This window comes from Solanum stenotomum, chromosome 12, assembly GCF_019186545.1.
Source record: "Solanum stenotomum isolate F172 chromosome 12, ASM1918654v1, whole genome shotgun sequence".
Classification (NCBI taxonomy): Eukaryota; Viridiplantae; Streptophyta; class Magnoliopsida; order Solanales; family Solanaceae; genus Solanum; species Solanum stenotomum.
The window spans coordinates 50,440,355-50,460,297 of NC_064293.1; the positions used below are offsets into that span (position 1 = coordinate 50,440,355).

The 19,943-nt window shown below is 35.2% G+C and overlaps 2 protein-coding genes across 4 annotated transcripts; one reads left to right on the forward strand and one right to left on the reverse strand.

Moving 5' to 3' along the window:
* Positions 1 to 167: 167 nt before the first annotated feature.
* LOC125847707 (ATP-dependent DNA helicase At3g02060, chloroplastic) lies at positions 168 to 11,888 on the forward strand. Of its 3 annotated transcripts, XR_007444467.1 has the most exons (14): positions 168 to 881; positions 1,704 to 1,929; positions 2,292 to 2,537; positions 3,368 to 3,502; positions 4,426 to 4,550; positions 4,784 to 4,923; positions 5,060 to 5,130; positions 6,993 to 7,154; positions 8,214 to 8,300; positions 8,525 to 8,698; positions 9,147 to 9,191; positions 10,863 to 11,219; positions 11,368 to 11,752; positions 11,858 to 11,888. XR_007444467.1 is itself a non-coding variant. In XM_049527375.1 (13 exons), the coding sequence occupies exons 1-13, from the start codon at positions 274 to 276 to the stop codon at positions 11,467 to 11,469; spliced, it is 2,478 nt and encodes an 825-aa protein (XP_049383332.1). In that variant the 5' UTR covers positions 168 to 273; the 3' UTR covers positions 11,470 to 11,753. The 3 variants fall into 3 exon arrangements, 1 of the variants encoding a protein (XP_049383332.1); XR_007444468.1 differs by lacking the exon at positions 3,368 to 3,502; XM_049527375.1 differs by lacking the exon at positions 11,858 to 11,888 and having other exon boundaries at positions 11,368 to 11,753.
* Positions 11,889 to 14,631: 2,743 nt separating this feature from the next.
* Positions 14,632 to 18,400, reverse strand: LOC125847524 (DNA cross-link repair protein SNM1). The gene is made up of 9 exons (XM_049527126.1): positions 18,073 to 18,400; positions 16,737 to 16,917; positions 16,376 to 16,615; positions 16,147 to 16,291; positions 15,583 to 15,717; positions 15,441 to 15,507; positions 15,257 to 15,334; positions 15,054 to 15,106; positions 14,632 to 14,884 (listed from the first exon to the last, which is right to left on the reverse strand). The coding sequence occupies exons 1-9, from the start codon at positions 18,398 to 18,400 to the stop codon at positions 14,786 to 14,788; spliced, it is 1,326 nt and encodes a 441-aa protein (XP_049383083.1). The 3' UTR covers positions 14,632 to 14,785.
* Between the last annotated feature and the right edge of the window lie 1,543 nt (positions 18,401 to 19,943).

Genomic DNA, 19,943 nt, shown 5'->3' on the forward strand with positions numbered 1-19,943 from the left:
ATATATGAAAAAATTAAGGAGTTATGAATAAAGTTAGTATTGTTTTTTTTTTTTTGCTCAAAACAGAATTAAAAAAATTGAATACCTACAGTCTTTACCCGTGGAATATATATATATATAAAAAAAAAAAAAAAAAAAAAGCGGCGTGGGCGTCAGTAGTACATCACGTTTCGAGGGAATAGATAATGTGGAAAACATTGATGCATATGGTGGGTAATTAAGCTTTGCTTTGAGAAATTAGAACAAGTCTTGCTCTTACAAGTTTATCCATCCATGGCTGCAAAGGCCTCCCTCTTCTTCTCTCCCTCGGAGTGCTTTCTCACAACTCGTCTCTGCAAACTCTTCCCCACTACTCAAAAACCCTCTTTTCCCTCTCCTTCCTCCTCTTCTATTACCTTAACCAATGTCCTCAATGCCGATGCTGTATATACCAAATTGCCTCCCCGACTACGGAATGCAAGACAGGAGCAGGAGCGAGACGCCATTTCTCTACTCAACGAGCGAATTCGCCGGGAGCATGCTAAGAGAGATCACTCCCCTCTTAGACCGGCCATGGATTCCCAGGAGGCTGATAAGTACATTCAGCTCGTGAAAGAGCAGCAGCAAAGGGGCCTCCAGAAGCTCAAAAGCGACAGAGCCAGACAAGGTGCTCCACATGATGCAGCTCAACCTACTTTTAGCTACAAGGTGGACCCTTACACTCTCCGTTCCGGCGATTACGTGGTCCACAGGAAAGTTGGAATTGGACGATTCGTTGGCATCAAATTTGACGTTCCAAAGGATTCCAAGGAGCCTATTGAATACGTCTTTATTGAGTACGCTGACGGTATGGCTAAATTACCCGTTAAGCAGGCATCTCGTTTGCTCTACCGTTACAATCTGTAAGTACAACACTCCTTCTTTATTTACCACCTTGTTATAGATTTGTATGCAGTACTTGTAATTCCTTGCAAAACTACTTTTTATTACCATTGTCTTCATTGTCCCAAGCTCCTGAGCTTATTGAGCCACAACTTATTACACTGCTGGTCAATTCCCCCTTTTGGTATTTAAAATTATGCAGTAGTGGAGAAGATTTTTGCATACTTACCAATACGAATACTACTTCGATCTCCAATACAACTTGAAGGGCGTTCTTTTCAGTTCCTAATAGAGGGCATAGCTCTGACAAAGAATCATGTGCTGTCCAATTCTCTTGTCATAAATTCCCAGCAATAGACCATCCCCCCAAACAATAGGCAAATTTCCTTAATACTAAAGGAATTTTGATTTTTCAAGTATAAACTTTGCGTTGCACCTCTTGATCTAAGCAATTTCTTGAATTAACATTTTTTCCGGTTAGGATGATACTTCCTCACTAGATCACTTAAAATGCATTTTCCATTCAAGTTAGCCTCTTTTCCTTAGTCACAAGCTACCTGCTTTCCAACCCTTGTTAGTCCAGCATGCTTCTTCGTGCCAAGGAAGTAGCCATCTAGCGGTGAGATGGGGGTCTGATTCTCATTTTGGAAGAAATAAAATTATTGATAGAGAGAAACACGCTTTGCCTTTTATTATCCTTTATCACCACCCTTGGAAAGACTCTCTTGAGTTATGAATAACCGTGGAGCCAAGGGAAACCTGGAAATGCCATTTATTATCAATTCGTGTGCCAGAGAGATAGTCTAGATTACTATTTGATTAGTGCTTTTTTAATTATTCAGCCCTAATGAAACCAAAAGGCCACGGACTTTGAGCAAGTTAAGCGATACTAGTGCATGGGAGAGGAGAAGGATGAAGGGAAAAGTTGCAGTTCAGAAAATGGTTGTAGATCTAATGGAGCTATACCTACACAGGTTAAAACAAAAAAGGCCTCCATACCCAAAGACTCCAGCTACGGCTGAATTTGCATCTCAGTTTCCTTTTGAACCCACACCAGATCAGAAACAGGTTTTTAATTGTCTCTTCTGTATCATTTAAATTCTGAAGTCCACCTGTATGCCTTCTTCTGCAAAATATCAGCTGTTGTTGGTTCTTTCCATGTGTATAGTTTAGCTGCAATTGTTGTTTTTCATCCAGTTGGTTCAGCAAGACATATATGAAAATTGTAACAACACAAAAAAATAACAGTGTTGTTGTCTTGCCACATTCTATTCAGAATAACTTATTGCTTCTCATTGTGCGGAAAGTGTAGTTATCTTGGGACATTTTAGTCAGAGTAACCTATTGCCTGAAAAGTTCAATCATTTTTACTGGTTTACCTATAATGGAAAACCTCTTTTGTTTCTTACAGTTTTGAATTCCAATGACAGGCTTTCTCAGATGTAGAAAGGGACTTGACAGAGAGCGAAAATCCAATGGACAGATTAATTTGCGGAGATGTTGGTTTTGGTAAAACTGAGGTTGCACTGCGTGCCATCTTCTGTGTAGTCTCTGCAGGGAAGCAAGCTATGGTTCTAGCGCCAACAATAGTTTTAGCTAAACAACATTTTGATGTTATCTCAGAGAGATTCTCAAGATATCCTAACATAAGAGTTGGACTTCTTAGCAGGTTTCAGGTGCATAACTTGATTTTTATCAATACGTTGCTGATGCCTAAGAAGCACTTTCTACTTGAATGTCTACTCTTCATCATTTGAATAGTAGTTGGTTTTGTAAAAGAATGTGGTTGCGCCCGACCTTCGATGCTAAATATTTGCTCATAATGTTTTCTTGCAAAACCTATCTTCTCACATTTCATGATTTCTTAAGATTAGCTTTCTTGACAATAGGTCCATGGCAAGCAAAAATATCTTAAGTTCATTGGAGTGCCTTATAATAAGGGATTCTGTTGATATACTTCCATGAAAAGTTAAGCTGACATAGACGCATTAAATCTTATGTCCATTGAGGATTTTATGCAGTTTGAGATCGTTTCACAAATCATGCGTAATTGATTTTATTTTTTTTTCTATAAGGGTAACTTGTATTCATATTAAAAAAAGACTTAGATCAAACAGGTTCTTTGCTGATTGTTATTTATTTCGAACTTACATAAATTTTTAAAAAATCACCTTGTTGAAATGGTTAAATATTATTTAATATATGTATACTCCTCTTAATTATTGTCTACCTCTTTGATTATTAAGAAGAAAAACCAAAAGAATGACCATTTAAATATGCAAGGAAGTGCACCAAACTAGAAATGCTGTCTTCTTCTCTTTCTTTTTAGTATTTTCCTTCCAAAATCTGAGTGGTTATGGTTCTCAATGTGAACTTCTTAAATATGTTATTTTAGTTTTAGTTCTTTGGTGTTGACATTGTTGTTCACCTTGTCCAAGTAAACACCATATCCTTATTCAAAGTCCTAATTTTAGCTTTCTTTGCCACCAACTTTTGCTCACTCAAGACCAAGTCAGAGAAAGAGGAGTACTTGAGTATGATTAAAGACGGACGTGTGGACATTATTGTTGGGACTCATTCACTACTTGGCAATCGGGTTGAATATAATAATCTGGGTCTACTTGTGGTTGATGAGGAACAGGTATTTCCAGATATCTAAATGCCATTATATTTTGGATTTTCTTTATATAACCGTGGTATCGTGGCCAAATTGCGCGCACCTTGACTAATCCCACGAGATGCCACCTCCCACCAGCAACAAGCACCATATACCAGGTAACTCTATCCACCCAGGCTAGGACAAATGGGAAGACCTAGTGTTCCTGTCTCTGCTGGGATTTGAACTTGAGACCTCATCATTCTTAACCCAGTACATTGACCACTAGGCCACACACTTGGGTGCCATCATATTTTTTGATTATTTTCTTGTCATTTGCATCGAAAGGAAGTAATGTTTCAAATTTAGTCATGGATGAAGTAGGTTGGTTACTTCTGTGAGTAAGGCCTTATAACGAGGAAAAAGTATGTGTAAATTCACTCTTTCTAATTTTTTGTTTCCCTTATATAAATCAATCTCATTGATCTAAAACCTGATAATGCATTCTTCGTTTGATCTATAATAAGGTCAACTATGACTATTTTTTCTTATTATCCCGTGTTTATAAAAAGCTCAAAAGAAACTTTATCCAAAACCCAAAAATGAAAAAAGGTATATTAGCCTGAATAAAACCATGAAGATTCAAGGGAAAGGTGTATTAGCTTGTTAGATGGGGCAAGCCTTGGGTGCTATTTCTTTCTTTTGATAGGGTCCCATGATGAAGTGGAGGGTTATGGCCAAGCTGGTGTTCATTTATTCACGGTACTAAGTTTTCTCGTTATCACTTAGATGGATAGTAAACTGAATTTGTTGAAGAAGATAGTTAACCCTTAACCTTTCCCTGTTAGTGTGTGTGTGTGTGTGAGAGAGAGAGAGTGTTTGTGTGTGTCTGTCTTTTGGACATCCTTCATACCTATAACGGATTCATCATATTTGATCTCCCTCTGAATTACTCTTTGTCCTTTCAGAGGTTTGGCGTAAAACAGAAGGAGAGGATTGCTTCATTTAAAACTTCAGTGGATGTACTCACACTTTCAGCAACGCCTATTCCAAGAACTCTATATTTAGCATTAACTGGATTTCGTGACGCTAGGTAATACCACCGAGTTTGTTTCAATTTATCCAAGCCCTGGATGGCTGTGATGAAGTATCCACTGTACTGTTGGGCAATCCAGCAGCTGAAATTGGGTATCATTCATTTAGCTGTGTCAATGTTGGCTAGATTTGACTAATTGTGAAGTTACCTTCAAGTCAATGTTTTGCCTGCTCAATTTTTTTGACTGTTTTGCTTTTTGGCTGCCTTCATTTTCTTTTCCACTTTAACAGTTTGATCTCAACACCGCCTCCTGAGAGAGTTCCGATAAGAACGCATCTTTCAGCTTACAGTAAGGACAAAGTAATATCAGCTATCAAGCATGAATTGGACCGTGGTGGCCGAGTTTTTTATGTCTTGCCCCGCATTAAAGGTAATGCATTCTGTGCCTTTTATGCACATTAATCGTGAGTAGCATTATGCAATTTGGTGGCCAGGCTGTAGAGGAGTTTGCTGAAGTTCATCCATTGTACTCGTTGTAGTTACATGGGTTTGTCTATTACTTGCAGGTCTTGAGGATGTTATGGAATTCTTAGAACTGGCATTTCCACATGTTGAAATAGCTATTGCTCATGGAAAGGTAATTATGGGATTTAATGAGTTGGCTTTAAGTTCTGCAATTGAAGGTCAATCAATCAATCATTTGATCAATCAACTGTGTGATACCCTGTGAATTAAGCTGTTATGGAACTCTTTAAGCTTTCTTCCATAGCTTCCGCATTTACTAAACCTTGTCCTTCATTGAAGTTCTCTTCTGGACTGTCTGATGCCTTTTGACTAAGCATACATGAATCTAGGAAACTTTATGAGGCAGAACACCATAAGAGAGGAATTGAGAATTGATTTATCATATGGGAGTAAAAATTTTCGGGTATGAAAGTCAAACGCTTATTGTTCATAGGTCTTATGTTTAGTGGTACAGTTGGAGGGTATATTTAGACCTTTTGAGATAGTCCAGGGGCATTTTTGGCCCTTTTCCGTACAACTTATTGAGATTAAACTAGTCACTGCAAATTATTTAGTATTGGAGTGAAATGGGCCTGAAGAGAGCAGAATAAATGATTCATGTATCCAACTCCAATTGACTTGGAACTGAAACGGGGTCGATTGATAGATTGATTATTCTGGTGGGACAATATGTTGAAAATTACTTTCAGTTACTGTAATAATTTTTAGCATAATAAGTTGTTAGGTTTAGGGTAAATTTGAAATTTAAATTTCTATTAGGTTGTTTTAGTTGTTGAGTTAATTTAGCTTTTTTGAATTTTTGTTGTAAAGATTTTCTACGGATTATGTTTTCAAGTTGGCTGTTCAAAGCCCTTGTAAAATTATGGAGAGACATTTTCAACCCTTTTTGTTGCACCACTTCAAAAAACCACCACTTCCGGGATCTATGAGTTCTTCTAAAGAACTATTTTTAACCCGTTAGGGCTAGTTTTAACCCTTCAAGGCTAATTTCAACCCGTGCTTATTTTCAATGCGCCGATTATTTTCAACCAATACCAATTTTTTAACCTATTTTCAACCATGACAAGCAACCATCACTTTTTCAATACCCAACAAATTTTCACCGAAGAAAATTATCAAATTTGGTCTGTGAGAATGAAATGATATTTTGAAACCTATGATTTATGAGATGTTATAATGGAAGAAAGATCCTTACAAACACTCCTTGCAGGTCCTATCACTGTCCAGATGAAAGAACTTTCAAAAGAGTTTTCAAACAAGATAAGATTATTGAGGGTGTTATTTAAGTACAAAACCAAAAGAAGAAAAAGAAAGAAGAAGAGGAATATCAATATAAAAAATTGTGCAAGTTTAAAATAATCAAAAGAATTCAGCCCCAATTGCCAAACAGAAATTGAGGAGGAGCAATTTTTAAAAATTGCAGTAACTAAAGCCAAGGAGGAGTGTTGAAAATTGCTTTCAGTTACTGTAGTAATTTTTAGCATAATAAGTTGTCTAATGTCTATTAGATTGTTTTAGTGGTTAATATTACTTAGCCTCTTTGAATTTTTGTTATGCAAATTTCTTGTAGATTATGTAATCAAGTTGGCTATTTGAATCCCTTCTATGCTTGATAAAATTATGGATAGATGTTTTCAACCCTTTTTTGTTGCACCATATTTTTTTAAAAAACCAACACAATAATGAGAGCAAATTTCTTTAAAGAGTCATGTCACCTTGTTGCAACAGCAATGGTGGCTGATATTACATATTCTGTATCACTGGTACTAAAGTAGAGTTTAAGTTATTGGTGCATTTGTTCTTGCTATTGCTCTAAAAAGTTTATGCTTTTTTCATAGTATTAAACTTTGATAGAATACTTATGTTCATTCAGTCTTTAGACATAATCTAAGATATGAACTCATATTTACATAGTATCTACACTGCATTATTCAGTTCTAGTGGTCTCACATGCCATTTCATCTTTTTTGGCAGCAATACTCAAAACAGCTTGAGGAAACTATGGAAAGATTTGCACGGGGAGATATTAGAATTCTTATATGTACAAACATAGTAGAAAGCGGCCTTGATATTCAAAACGCAAACACAATCATCATTCAAGATGTTCAGCAATTTGGACTTGCACAATTGTATCAGGTTTTTACATTCTCTTGCCTAAACGAACAGCAAGATTTTGTTGTCATGTTGTTTTCCATCCCTATTGGTAGTTTTTTCCTCCACTGTTTCAGTTACATTAAACCAGGAAGCAAATCATTTGTTTTTATCTGTTGAATTTTCTTCGGCATAAGTGATAGAAACATAGTTTATTTTGACGCAGCCTTTTGTTCAATTTTACATGAATTTGATATTCCTTGACAGCATGTGCTGTTTTCCCAGCTCTGAGTTATATAGAGTCTCCCTGCTTCCTTAATATACCTGATTAATCACACTAGACAGTTAATGGTGCTAAAGGAGAAAATTTACCTTTTGGGATAACTTAGGTAGCTGGGGTTTAGTGTAGCAAGTATTTGTTACATTCGAAAACTCCTTGTAGTCTTGGGATTACTTGAAGTTCAATAGCATATAAAGTATCATTTTCCTTGTAGTGGCATTTCAGTCAAGCTCAGATTTTTATGAGACAAGGAATTGTTACAGAGAGAACAAATGTCATTGAACCAGCCTTTCTGTGATATTTTGTGAAGTCTTCTCTTGTTTCTTTCATGAGGAATTTCTGGGGTTTGGTTCTCTTGTGATGTTAACCATGGGAAACCACTGGCCTGCTATTGCAGCTGTGGTGATGAAGTCAATCAATTGTCTTCTACTTAGTTAATGTAGTGACTTCAAACTCCAGTAAAGAAGCATCTTTTCTATCTTTACCAGTTTCTTTTTCATTGTATTGATTACTAAAGTTGATTGGTCAAAGATTTTCAGCCCTTAATTTCTTAACTTGGCCCCTGCCGCTGTTAGCTAAATGATTAACTTGTCTCTTAATAGCTTATGGTCGACACTGTAGATTTTGCAGTTAGATGTCTTTTAGCAGATTTTATGAGACTCATATCATGACCATGGGATAATCTGGACATGATGATGTGCTTCTGACAACTCCATATCTTTACTTTGCAGATTCTTAGCTATTGTTGTTATTGATTGTTATAATTTGAATTGTTGTGACTTCTATACTCTTTCTAATTCCTACTCCCTCTTTGATTATTGTAGTTGCGTGGAAGGGTCGGACGGGCGGATAAGGAAGCTCATGCACATTTATTCTATCCTGACAAATCACTTCTTTCAGACCATGCACTAGTATGCTCTTTTTCCTCTATATTTTTTTAATCACAGGATATGTAGGAGATGGTTCACATGTTCTGTCTTCTTGCCTTTATTCTGGTAATGTTGTGGTATTTTCGAACAGAACAGGGGTTCTAATTTATCAAGGATGAATTCCATGATATGCATGTTGTGTGAAGTTATTTGCAGAAGATTGATCTTTATTATGGCTGTAACATGGCATTCATTTGACAATTTAGGAGAGGCTTGCTGCTCTTGAAGAGTGCTGTGAACTTGGTCAGGGTTTTCAGCTTGCAGAAAGAGACATGGCTATTAGAGGATTTGGCAATATTTTTGGCGAGCAACAGACGGGGGATGTTGGCAATGTGGGCATTGATCTATTCTTTGAGATGTTGTTTGAAAGCTTGTCAAAGGTCTGTTTGCATCATCCTTTTATTCCATTAGTACTGGTTACAAAGATAAAATTCACTGGTATGTGCCTAAGATAGGATTGGTTTCTGCATGCTATCCTCCCTTAGTTTGAGATTATGATATTTGTATGCATCAATAATGTACCTTTCACCCTTCGGGGTGGCCCAGTGGTTTGGGATTGGGACTTCCATGTTGGAGGTCTCAAGTTCGAAACCCCTTGCCAGCGAAAGCAAGAGGTTTTGCCTTTTGGGTCGAGCTCGTCGCACCGGGCTTGCCTAGTGCGGGTTACCTCTCTTATGTGGTTTGCGAGCTATTGCATAGGAGCGGGGGTTTTACGTTGTGCGCACCCAAAGGGTAGCGGCTGTGGGTTTCCTTGTCATAAAAAAAAATAAAAATAATGTACCTTTCAAAATAAAAGGTAATGAGATCTGTTATCTTATGTTATTCCAGGTTGATGAGCATCGTGTAATATCAGTTCCTTACCCTGCAATGGAGGTATTTAGTGCTCTCTATATTTTCTATAAGTTGATACATTAATCGAGTACAAAATCCATTGTACGTCTGTGGTTGTGTCCCATTCTCCAATATCTAATCTGTGCTGCTCTTTTGAGGAACCGTCATTAATTGATTTTTAAAATGATTGGTTAGAATGTCAACTAGAGATATTCGGATCTTAAAATAGGAAAAATTTTGGGACACTATTTTGAATTAGTGAATGTTGAGTCATGTACAACCAGAATTTGCCTAACTACTACAGTGAATTATGAGCTTTTCATAAACACACCCAATTAGGCTTTCATTATGTTTTTATCGTCGAAAGATATACTAGTCTACTATGGATCAGAAAGAACTTTATCAACTCCTTAACAGACAAGAATCACAAACTAGACTTGACAATCGAGATGCATATGCACGATCATGTTTTTTCTTTGTTCTTTCAGTAATTATGTATAAGTTGCAGTTATAAAGAACATATAAACAAGTTCTCTCACTATTATTTCAAAATTAAAGGGTGTCTTCTTGAGATTAGCTATTAAATATATGAAAAGTTCTGAAAGATTAGGTACTAAAGTATTCAATTTTCAGAGTGGGGTGAAATTTTTCAAAAAAATTCATTCCATCTCAATATATATGACCTGACTTGATGTATGTCGACTGTTAGGAGTAAAGTATTTGATCAATTAGTACTTTGGGTTTTGATAAAAGAGTGTTGAAAATAATAGTTTAAACACTAGGTGATTTCTTCTAATCTTGTTAAGTCTTGATGGACAGAGTTACCCGATACCTGTGCTGGTGGGGAGGTAGTAGGTACCTCTTGAAATTAGTCGAGGTACATGCAAGCTGACCCCGAACACCACGGTTATAAAAAAGAAGTATGGAAAAGTGAAGTTGTTAGTTTAAACGATGTGGCTTCAAGTTTGAATTATCTAGGATAGCATCAATTAGATTATTTCATTTTGTTGGAGGAGAGGATTTTCAAGATTGTGAAAGTTGTCAACTATTTTATGTTGCTCCAAAAAAAATAATATGTCAAGTGGTTTGGTTATATGGAGAATTAATTAAAAGTGAAAAAATAGTTAGTAATCTAGAGGTTTTTTAAGTAATTGGGCAATTATACATCTTATATGAAACGTTAAAGGTATAAATCACTACGTTATTGCATGAAGTTTAAATAATTGTTAAAAGGGCACAAGAAAGAATGCAAGGAAACAACGACGAAGATAAGAAACTATACATTAATAAATTATCAATCGGAAGACTGGAAGTCATGCAATATCTAGTTTCTTCAATTGAGTCTCTAATTTACTGCCTTGTCATCGTCTCTTGCTTCGGAACATGTAATAAGAGTACTAGGTAGAAAAATAAAGACAAATTGCTTGGAATTGGAATGCATGATCAGGGAATTAAGCTGGGTTAGTTATCTAAATGTTGAGCATGACCTCACTGGTCAGCTAGGCATGTGACATGTGGAAACGGCTTCGTATAGGAAACTACAGTCTGGTGGTTCTACAAATAGCTTGTAAGAGTTTGTGTCTCCTGTTAAAGTTATTCTACTTTCATATCCATTATGAAAGATATAGCTTATAGTTTATCTGCTGAACTAATTCCATTGGCAATTGCAAATAATGGGTATAACCTTTCAAAATTCTTTCACTTCCTCTTCAGCTTGATATCAATATAAACCATCATCTTCCTTCTGAGTACATAAACCATTTGGAGAACCCCATGCAAATCATCAATAGCGCTGAAAAAGCAGCTGAAAAGGACATTTTCAACTTGATGCAATTTACGGAAAATCTGAGGCGTCAGTATGGCAAAGAACCTTACTCTATGGAAATCCTATTGAAAAAGCTTTATGTCAGAAGAATGGCAGCAGATTTAGGAATTAGCAGCATTTATGCTTCAGGAAAGATGGTTGGCATGAAAACAAACATGTCAAAAAAGGTTTTCAAGTTGATAACTGATTCAGCAACTTCAGATATTCATCAGAATTCTCTGATATTTGAAGATGGCCAAATAAAGGTGTGGAATTGTTGATTTTACTATCTTCTCTATACCTATACTAATGCACTAAGGTTGCATAATCTTCATTTGAAAGAAATGGAAAAAAATAATGTGCAAGGCATGTTTTCCATATTTAAGTGGCTGTGTAATGATGTGTCTTATTCAGGCTGAACTGCTCTTGGAGCTACCTAAAGAACAGTTGCTGAATTGGATCTTTCAATGCCTTGCAGAATTATATTCCTCATTGCCGACCTTGATAAAATATTAGTCCTTTCAATGAACTGTGATTCTTACATCATCTACTAGGCAGCCGCCCCATGGCCATTGCCCATCGCTATAATAGGGTCCTGTGGGGTGGTTTAATTAAGAGTGTTAGAAGCTTGTCTCTCATCAGCGGCTGTCCCTACATGTACAGTATGAAAACTTGAGATAGATCTGTATCATATATTCAAGCAGATTGTGTTAACCAACTGGCACTTTCCATTCCTCGCGGGCAGTCAATCTATATCAGAAGTAAAAGCCACGATGAGTGCATTGCCTTCTGAGATGAGGTACTTAACTTTTGAATTCAATGAGGTTTATCTTTGGTCTGTTCATTTTCTATTTTTACATTGTCTCCTAATCGTCAGAGACCTGGTTTGCTTTTCACTGTGCAGGATTAACAGAGTTGTTTAAATATAGGATATAGGATATATTGATGGACTATAAAAAATTAGGATCCTGAATAGGGGAAGAACACGAATCATATATTGTCTTTCACGTTCCCTGGGGCTGGACCCATGCCTCCTTTCTCTTTATGTTAGATGTACTCTTCGTGACATTTTCTTTCTTCTGAATTATGGCGCTTCAAGGAATTTGTGTTACATATTTATTTATTCAAAAAATTTGGGACAAATGTGATTATAAATTTAAGAGCTAATTTCAAATATATACAATAAAGTAATTTGTTTACAACAAAAATAGTCATATTTTATTTACTTAAGAACTAGCCAAAAATGATAAAAAGTATACACTGTCTATCCAATATAGCTTACTAAAAGTCATAGAAAGTTACATATACATGTGGTATTCACAAATTATACGTTATGATATACTCAAAATGCTGGATATGCCCTAACTATATATGAAATATATACATGAAGTGTACACTAACTATTCAATCTTGATCATCTCAAAGTCAAGCAGTTTCAAAAAATTAAATATGATATTTTGTGTATTTTAATATATAATTTACTTGAATTGATTTACGTTTTTTGTGATACGTTGAATTTACAAAAGAAAAAACGATGGAAGAGATGAAGAATGAATAGCAACAAAAGAAGAAGATGATGAAGAACAACCAAGAAACATAGGAAGAAGAATAAGGAATGAATTAGCAACAATAGAAGATCAGAAGTTGACGGCCATTTTTAGGAAATTAGAATAGCCTAATGGCCATATTAAGTAATTAGGAAAAATTGGGTTTAAAAAGTGGTAAATAAAGTTTATGGGCTGATATTTTGCATAATTTATCCTAAATTTTATTGATGCTTCTTATTAGCTAAAAATCACAGATAGATAATAAAGAGATTTAATGAGCTGAATGATTCATTTGAGACCAAAAAAGAAATACATTAGTTATGGACAATACAAAAAAAAATAAAAAAAATTGTCAATTACTGACATTGATTCCAGGGTCTGGTCTAGTCCACAGAATGTCAACCAAAATGAATCCTACCTTACTGCAAAACTATTGTAAGATCACTAAGAAGAAATATTTCCATACTCATTTCAAGCATATTACACTTGATACTTACTACTTTCATGTATTGAGAAACAAAACTCTACCAAATATTTAATAGATAATAAAATATCTACTTCGAGTATTTGCAACATTCTCGAATTTAAAGGACCGTCTGAATTCTTTATAAGATTTCTCTCTTCTCTAAGCTTTTGTAGAATATAAGAGCCAATGTCCAAAAAAATGACAAAATGATTAATTAAGACTATGCAAAAATCTATTGTCATCAAAATTAATTTACACAAAATGCTATGATTTTATCCAATCGCTCGGCTTGTTGCTTGAGGTGCACAAGACGACAAGGTACAATCAGCGAGCAGCTCAATAATCCTATTTTCTATTTCTCCCTAATGAGAAGGATAAGTAATTTTACCACCAAATAAAATGGTATCACATATTTAAGATCACAAGTTTCAAAAGTCTTTAATTTTTTTTAAACATTTTTCTACTCAATCAAACTATGTTATATTAGATTAAAAAACACAAGTATTTCTTGCACTTCTTATCGTTCTTTGCCAAACCACTTGGTTAGCTGTCAGCTATACAGTATTGATAAAATGTTAGTTTCTTCATAAGTCACAAAGATGAAACTTACAGCTTTCACTGCTTCATTTGTTGGTCCTGATAGATAAGGATTTACTTTAATTGAATGAAGTAATGTTATCTCTTCATTAAATATATTTACCTGTAAGTTAGTGAAGGAGCGAGTAGCCTCTCCCTAATAAAGGGTGATGCAGCCGATAAGTACATTTACCCTGAAGCAATCATTAATCTAAAAGTGAAGAAGATGAAATGAAGTGTCCAATTATAACCTTAAGTGATCCTCAGATTGATCACCGTATCTGGTCTTGTAGGCAGCAATCTACATTTGGAGAAAAAGTTTGATGAATAAAAGTAGCCTTAAGAAATGCAATAGTTCGGATCGAATGAACAAAAAATACAGATTGTTGTAGACCTCACTGACATTGTTGTTTCTGTAGGTTGTAGACCAAAACGTCTCAAGAAGAAAGACCAAAAATTCTAATTTATGTCTTATCAATGAGGTACTTACAATTTATGGGAAGAGAACAGTACAATCCATCCAAAAAAGGACGGAGGAGAAGCAACATGCAACAAAACCAACAGACAGAAAAATTAGAACAGGTCAACACCCCTAAATTCCAGTCTGAAGAAGCGTTTCTCATGAAAACCTAATCGATTTTGCTGCCTGCAAGACCAGAGATTGAGGAACTCGAAAAAGATCGAACAGAATTCTGGAAACACCTTCAAATAGATTGAGAAATTCTAGTAGTAATATCAACAAATCAAAAGCCAATGGGAAAGAACAACGAGAACTGAAAGTATTTAAAACAAAAGGTGAGATAGATGAGTATATTTAGGCAAGTAGAAAAGGCACCAATGTTTATGTAGTAGTTGAAAGATAACCAATTCTCATTTAGAATAAGTTTAAAAGGCCTTTTTTTGGCCTTTTGCTCTACATCTCCTTAATCAAACCCTATTTACAAATGAATGAAACTCTAGGACATTGGTTGGACTTCTGAGTTGCAAAAAAATTGATTACTACGACAAATTCCTGGGATTTAAAACTACCTTGCATGGAAGGCAATCAACAAGAATGGAGGCCAAGAGATTTTTGACTCACCATGCAAGCTTAATAGAGAGATTAAAAACATTTTTTACAACTGTATAACCACCACTGTCCATTCCCATTTCAATAACCTATCTAATCCACTTCCTAATCTTCAGAAGAATTAGAAAGAATAGAATAACCAAACTAGACAACTCCAGAAGAACAACTCCTCTTTCAGGCTTTCAGCCACTGCTGGAAGTATGATTGCATCTTGCAACGATTAACAGCATTTCCAACATTCACAGTAGGAATTATCTTTTCTGGCCTCAGAAACTGCAAAACCAAATATTTTCATAATTGGGATAGAGCAATATTTTGTAAAATTTCAAAGGGAACTAGCTCCAGAAGACTGAAACATCCACTTGATATTTCTAACAGTTGGCAAAGATGACATTAACTAAATATTCAAGAAGCAAAAAGAATTGTATAAAAACATCTTAACCTGCACAAATTCCTGCAGCTCTATGAAATTAGAATGCTCACTATATGGAACACCTGCAGGAAATTAATGCAGTAGAAGGGTTGATTCAATGCCTCAGCCAACTAGGAACCACAAAAAGCAGTCGTAACATTAAGTAAATAATACAAATTATAAATAAAAATATGTAGAATTTAAACCTCCCAAGAAGCACCTATTTATCTCACCATAAATAGTGATGTTGCCCTTAGAAGTGGGTTTTATTAAGTTTAGATTCTCCCCGATGGTCTCTGAGTAAGTCCAACCTGTATAAATGTAATGGTAACTGGTAAGGAACTTTTGCATGAAATAAGGGACAAAAATCCACTAAAATAGATGGGTCACAAGCTATAAGTAACAAATATGAGTCACCTGTTGGTCGGAATGACAACATGCTAGTGTACTGTCCGTCTTGTGATGCCAAATAACGCTGCAGAATCTTGGGAAACATCAACAGAAGAAGTTATAAAAAAGGAAAACCCAACAATCATCTAAAGAAGGTGCTCATGCAGACCTCAAATCTCAAGGATGACATAGGCAATATGTGCAAAGGTGTATCTTTTCCATTTGTTGACAGATTTTCAGAAATTCCAACCCAACCAAAAGATCGAAGAATGCGCCTCCTGGAGGCATTTGCATATATTTTTACCTATGAAATAGTTATTATAAACCCGGTCAGCTAATATTTTGTATAGAAGTTCACTTTCTTATGCAAATAGACAGCATAAAGTTCAGCTTTATTGAGCACATCGTAGGCAAACTTGTAACAAATTGTTGCCTTGTCCCAGAAAGACAAATGAAATTTCAATAGTTTGGTGCCACATGGCATGCTATTCATCCAGAAGGAATTCAGAAACCTAAGTTATAGTAGCAAAGAACTGTTACCTTTGTCAAAAAAAAAAAAAAAGTTATAGTAGCAAAGCAGTTTCATCTTCTGCAAAATGGTCAATGTATTTTTTTCTAGCAACTCATTAGCTCATAAGCCTTTGATGCCTTCGTAGAGTTGCTAGATATTCATCAAGTCATAATATGGATTAAAAACATAAAGATATCAAGAAATTCTCAGAATCTAAGATACCCCCAGTGCCTTGGAAATTGCAGAATACACATGTTCTTTTCCAATGCTGTATGCACCAACAACCACGATGGTTTTTGGATGATTATTCAAATATCTTCTCGTGACACCTACAACAAATTCCAAAACATCTTCTTTTGAAGGAAACCTGAAATAGATATCTCCAAGAAATTAACATCTAGCACAACTGTTAACAACATGCATCCACGACATAGAACAAAGAGAATTGCACCTGTACTTTGGATTGCAATATGTTGTGTCAAGGTAAAGTATATTAATACGTTGGCTTGCAAGAATTGGATATGATTGCATCAGCTTTGAAGCCCTAAAATCTCCAGTGTGCAAGTAACATTGTCCATTTGGGAGACGGAAGTGAATGAGAGCAGCACCAGGACAGTGATTAGCATCAAGCATAGTAATTTTGATTCCATTAAGGCTGTACTCAGTACCTAATTCCAGAGGACAGATAAAACTGCAAAAGAATCAGCAGAACCTAACTGCCCTGTACAATTGTTTGAGGTGGGAAGGAGTAAAATAACCCAAAAGAAATTTTTCTTGCTAATACACTTGACAAGGGGAAAAAGAGTCCTTACGATGGACTAACATAAAGACAGATTCTAAGCAAGCGAGCAGTGAGGTTGGTACAGTAGATAGGTCCATGTGACCATCCTTTGGTCAAGCCAATATAATGATCAGCATGGAAGTGACTAAGGAAATAGGCAGAGCAGCCTTTGACTGAACCATAGCAGAATGCATCAACAGTGAAGGGCGTTCCTGCATGAATGAAGGACTAGTAAAAAGTTGAATAAAAGCTGATTGAAGTGTTGATATATGAGAAAATAATGAAAACCAGGACATAGGTTAATATCAGTCAAAACAAAAAACATACAGAGCTTAGAAACTGAAACAACAAGGCATGTGCTTGGAGTTTTAGGCTAAATTCATCCCTTAATTATGGCCTAAATATAAGATACATCCTTGTATTATCTCATTGCACAAAAAATATCCTTGTACAATTTAGAAGCAAGTTTCCTCCTTCCATCCATTTCTGTCAAAAATCTCACGGCACAAAAACAAATATGCCAAGCCTGTGGCTTTACCCTTAAATAAGGCTTCAAAATCTTGCAGTTTCTTTTGATGGGAACATCAAAGAATACCAAATTCACCCCAACACCAAAGAATGTTAAGTTTTATTAGTCCAGGTTTATGGCACCACTCCCAGAAAGTATAAAAAAGTTAATCAATACTTCATCTTTCTCTTAACTTTAAATAGGAAATTATATATATAGAGAGAGAGAGGTGAATTCGAATTTAGAGTCAATATAATATTTAATTTTTTATGATACCAATGCAAATGAGAATGGTGCCTCTCCAGGATACCAAACTTTAGAAATAGGCAAAAATAATCCTACTTTGGTTTTGTTTTAATCTATCTAGCATCCAAATTCTTCTTAATGTATTGTTAAATGAATGCAACATTGGATCTATTCAAACCCAAAATCAGAAAAGCAAATAAGAAAATTGGCAAATCTTTCTGACATTTCATCAAACACGTAATGGACATGTTAAGACTGACTTAGAAAATCTTGGTTATATCTAATTGTTCTTAGGAAACTATAATTTCTTTCAGAATAATGACAAAAATGGCGAAAACATTTAACAATTAAAGCACTATAAGAACAAGAAAGAAGAGAAATTTTCAAAATGACAGCATCTAAATGAAAATTTCGTCAAAAAAGCTTTAGGTTATTTTAGAACTAAAAAGCTAAGTTTTTGAAGCCTCGTACTTGCTGGATCCTGGAGGTGGAAGACAATCAGGACTAGGGTGGGAAAAGTCACACATCTGGCACGTTCTTTTTGGTTGGTGTCGTTAGTTAAGAAGAATGAGTAGAAGTAGAAAATGAAAAATATAGAGTATGGTGGTGGAACCTGGAATCCTCTTATAGAAGGGGCAAAGGCGCTGTTGGTTTTTGCGGGAAGCAAGAGAAGTAGCTGTGGAAGGTCGCAGATCAAGGTTAGGATTCTCAAGCCCCCACAACTGGAATAGATTCTTCTGTGTCAGTCTCCTCCTTTTCTTGTCAGCGCCTCCCTCACAGCCGTCAACACTATCGAGTTGGGGTAAAAAGTCGTCGACATAAGAATCGAAATCGACCGTCTCTTTCAGCTTCTCCATTTTCTTCTCATTTCTTTCTGATTCCCAAAGGCGCTGTTGGACCTTTCTAGTCCTTTCCTTTAAAAGAAGGGCTCGAAAATACATCACTTTGGGCGGGCAAGTTAAAAATTCAAATTTCAAGACAACTTTGTTGAGTTTCATGATTTGTTTCTAGAATCTCACTTGCATCATTTCAAACTCAACGAATATTTTCAAAAGCTCCACGGTAGTTCCAAATGCACAAAAAAATCATTAGTAACTTCATGAATAATTGGGTAATTTCACAAATGATATCTAATTTCGGGGATAAATGTTGCCAGAGTTTAAACTGCACATGTCAACTCTATGAATTTCACTAGCAAAAGCTTCAAACCCAAGCAAGTTGTACTACAATTTTTTACGAGATAACATTAAAGATTGCTTAAAAATTGATCAAATCTACAAGTCATTTTTAGCTTTTGAAAGTATTTGACAAAGTTAAAAATAACTTTAAAAAGTCAGTCATTTTCAATTTTATTTTAAGTTATTTTTATATTTATCAAATACTTAAAACTAGATGTGACCAATTTTTAAGTCAATCAAAACACTCTCTTAGAATGACAATGAGAATATTTGCACAAATTGGGAAAAGACATAAATTCCCCTTTAACTTGTACCGAAAAGTCAGCTACACGCTTAAACTATCATGATGACCTATTACACACTTATACTATTTAAAAATGAATTTATTTATCCCTTAAAATTGACCTGGCAAAATTTATTTAAAAAAACAAATTATGAGCGTTAGATAATTATTAAAATTTTAAAAAAACACATAATGTTCCTTATACCCCACCCCTCACATGTCTTCTTCTTCATACCCCACCCTTCTCAATCTTCTTCACCCAAATAAGCTTCAAATGCATCAGTGACAAGAAGCAATCTAATAACGAGTTATTCAAAAACGCATATTTTTTACCCATAAACCTCCCAGCAAGAAATCAAAATAGTACCAGGTGTGAATTTTTATTTGTCTTTTTTACATCATCAATGAGGTAAAAATTTTGGGGTTTCTCAGTCGCCGGAGCTATGGCGAGTTGTTTTGAGTAAACAAGATGAATGATCGATTGAAAAGGGGAAGAAAATTATTTTTTTATTATCCCTATCTTTTAAGAAACCTACATGACGAATATAGAAAAGGAAAAAATAATATGCCCAAATATGAAAAATATTTGCAATTGGAAGCTCGATTTTCATGGTCAATCAATGAAAGAAACTATAACAATTTTCTTGTGGTTCATTTTGGAATGGAAGAAATTCTTCCACTCCACGAATCAGCTTCGAATTTTGGAAAGTTTTCTTGACGGCCGTTGTAGAAAGCTTCTTCTTTGCAATATGAAGATATAATTATTAGAGAATTTTACTAATTAATTGGTGTAAAATATAGTTAACAAAAGAAAAAAAATTAATAAAGAAAAAACAAAAAAAAATATAAAAAAATTATAATTTCTGACATGGCGTTGACGTATCGCTAATGTGGCAGCGAGTGTAATACATCACATATTATAAAAGTGGTGTTACACGTCTTAGAATGATATTAAATTCACTTTTAAGTAGTAAAGTGTATAATATGTCGTCATGATAGTTTAAGTGTGTAACTGACTTTTCA

Coding starts and splice junctions, on each gene's coding strand:
- LOC125847707 (XM_049527375.1), top strand. CDS start 274: ATGGCTGCAAAGGCCTCCCTCTTCTTCTCTCCCTCGGAGTGCTTTCTC. Junction 3,503..4,425: donor TTGTGGTTGATGAGGAACAG/GTATTTCCAGAT, acceptor TTGTCCTTTCAG/AGGTTTGGCGTAAAACAGAA. Junction 5,131..6,992: donor TAGCTATTGCTCATGGAAAG/GTAATTATGGGA, acceptor CTTTTTTGGCAG/CAATACTCAAAACAGCTTGA.
- LOC125847524 (XM_049527126.1), bottom strand. CDS start 18,400: ATGTATTTTCGAGCCCTTCTTTTAAAGGAAAGGACTAGAAAGGTCCAA. Junction 15,107..15,256: donor GGGCAACATCACTATTTATG/GTGAGATAAATA, acceptor AATTTCCTGCAG/GTGTTCCATATAGTGAGCAT. Junction 14,885..15,053: donor AGCTGCAGGAATTTGTGCAG/GTTAAGATGTTT, acceptor TTGGTTTTGCAG/TTTCTGAGGCCAGAAAAGAT.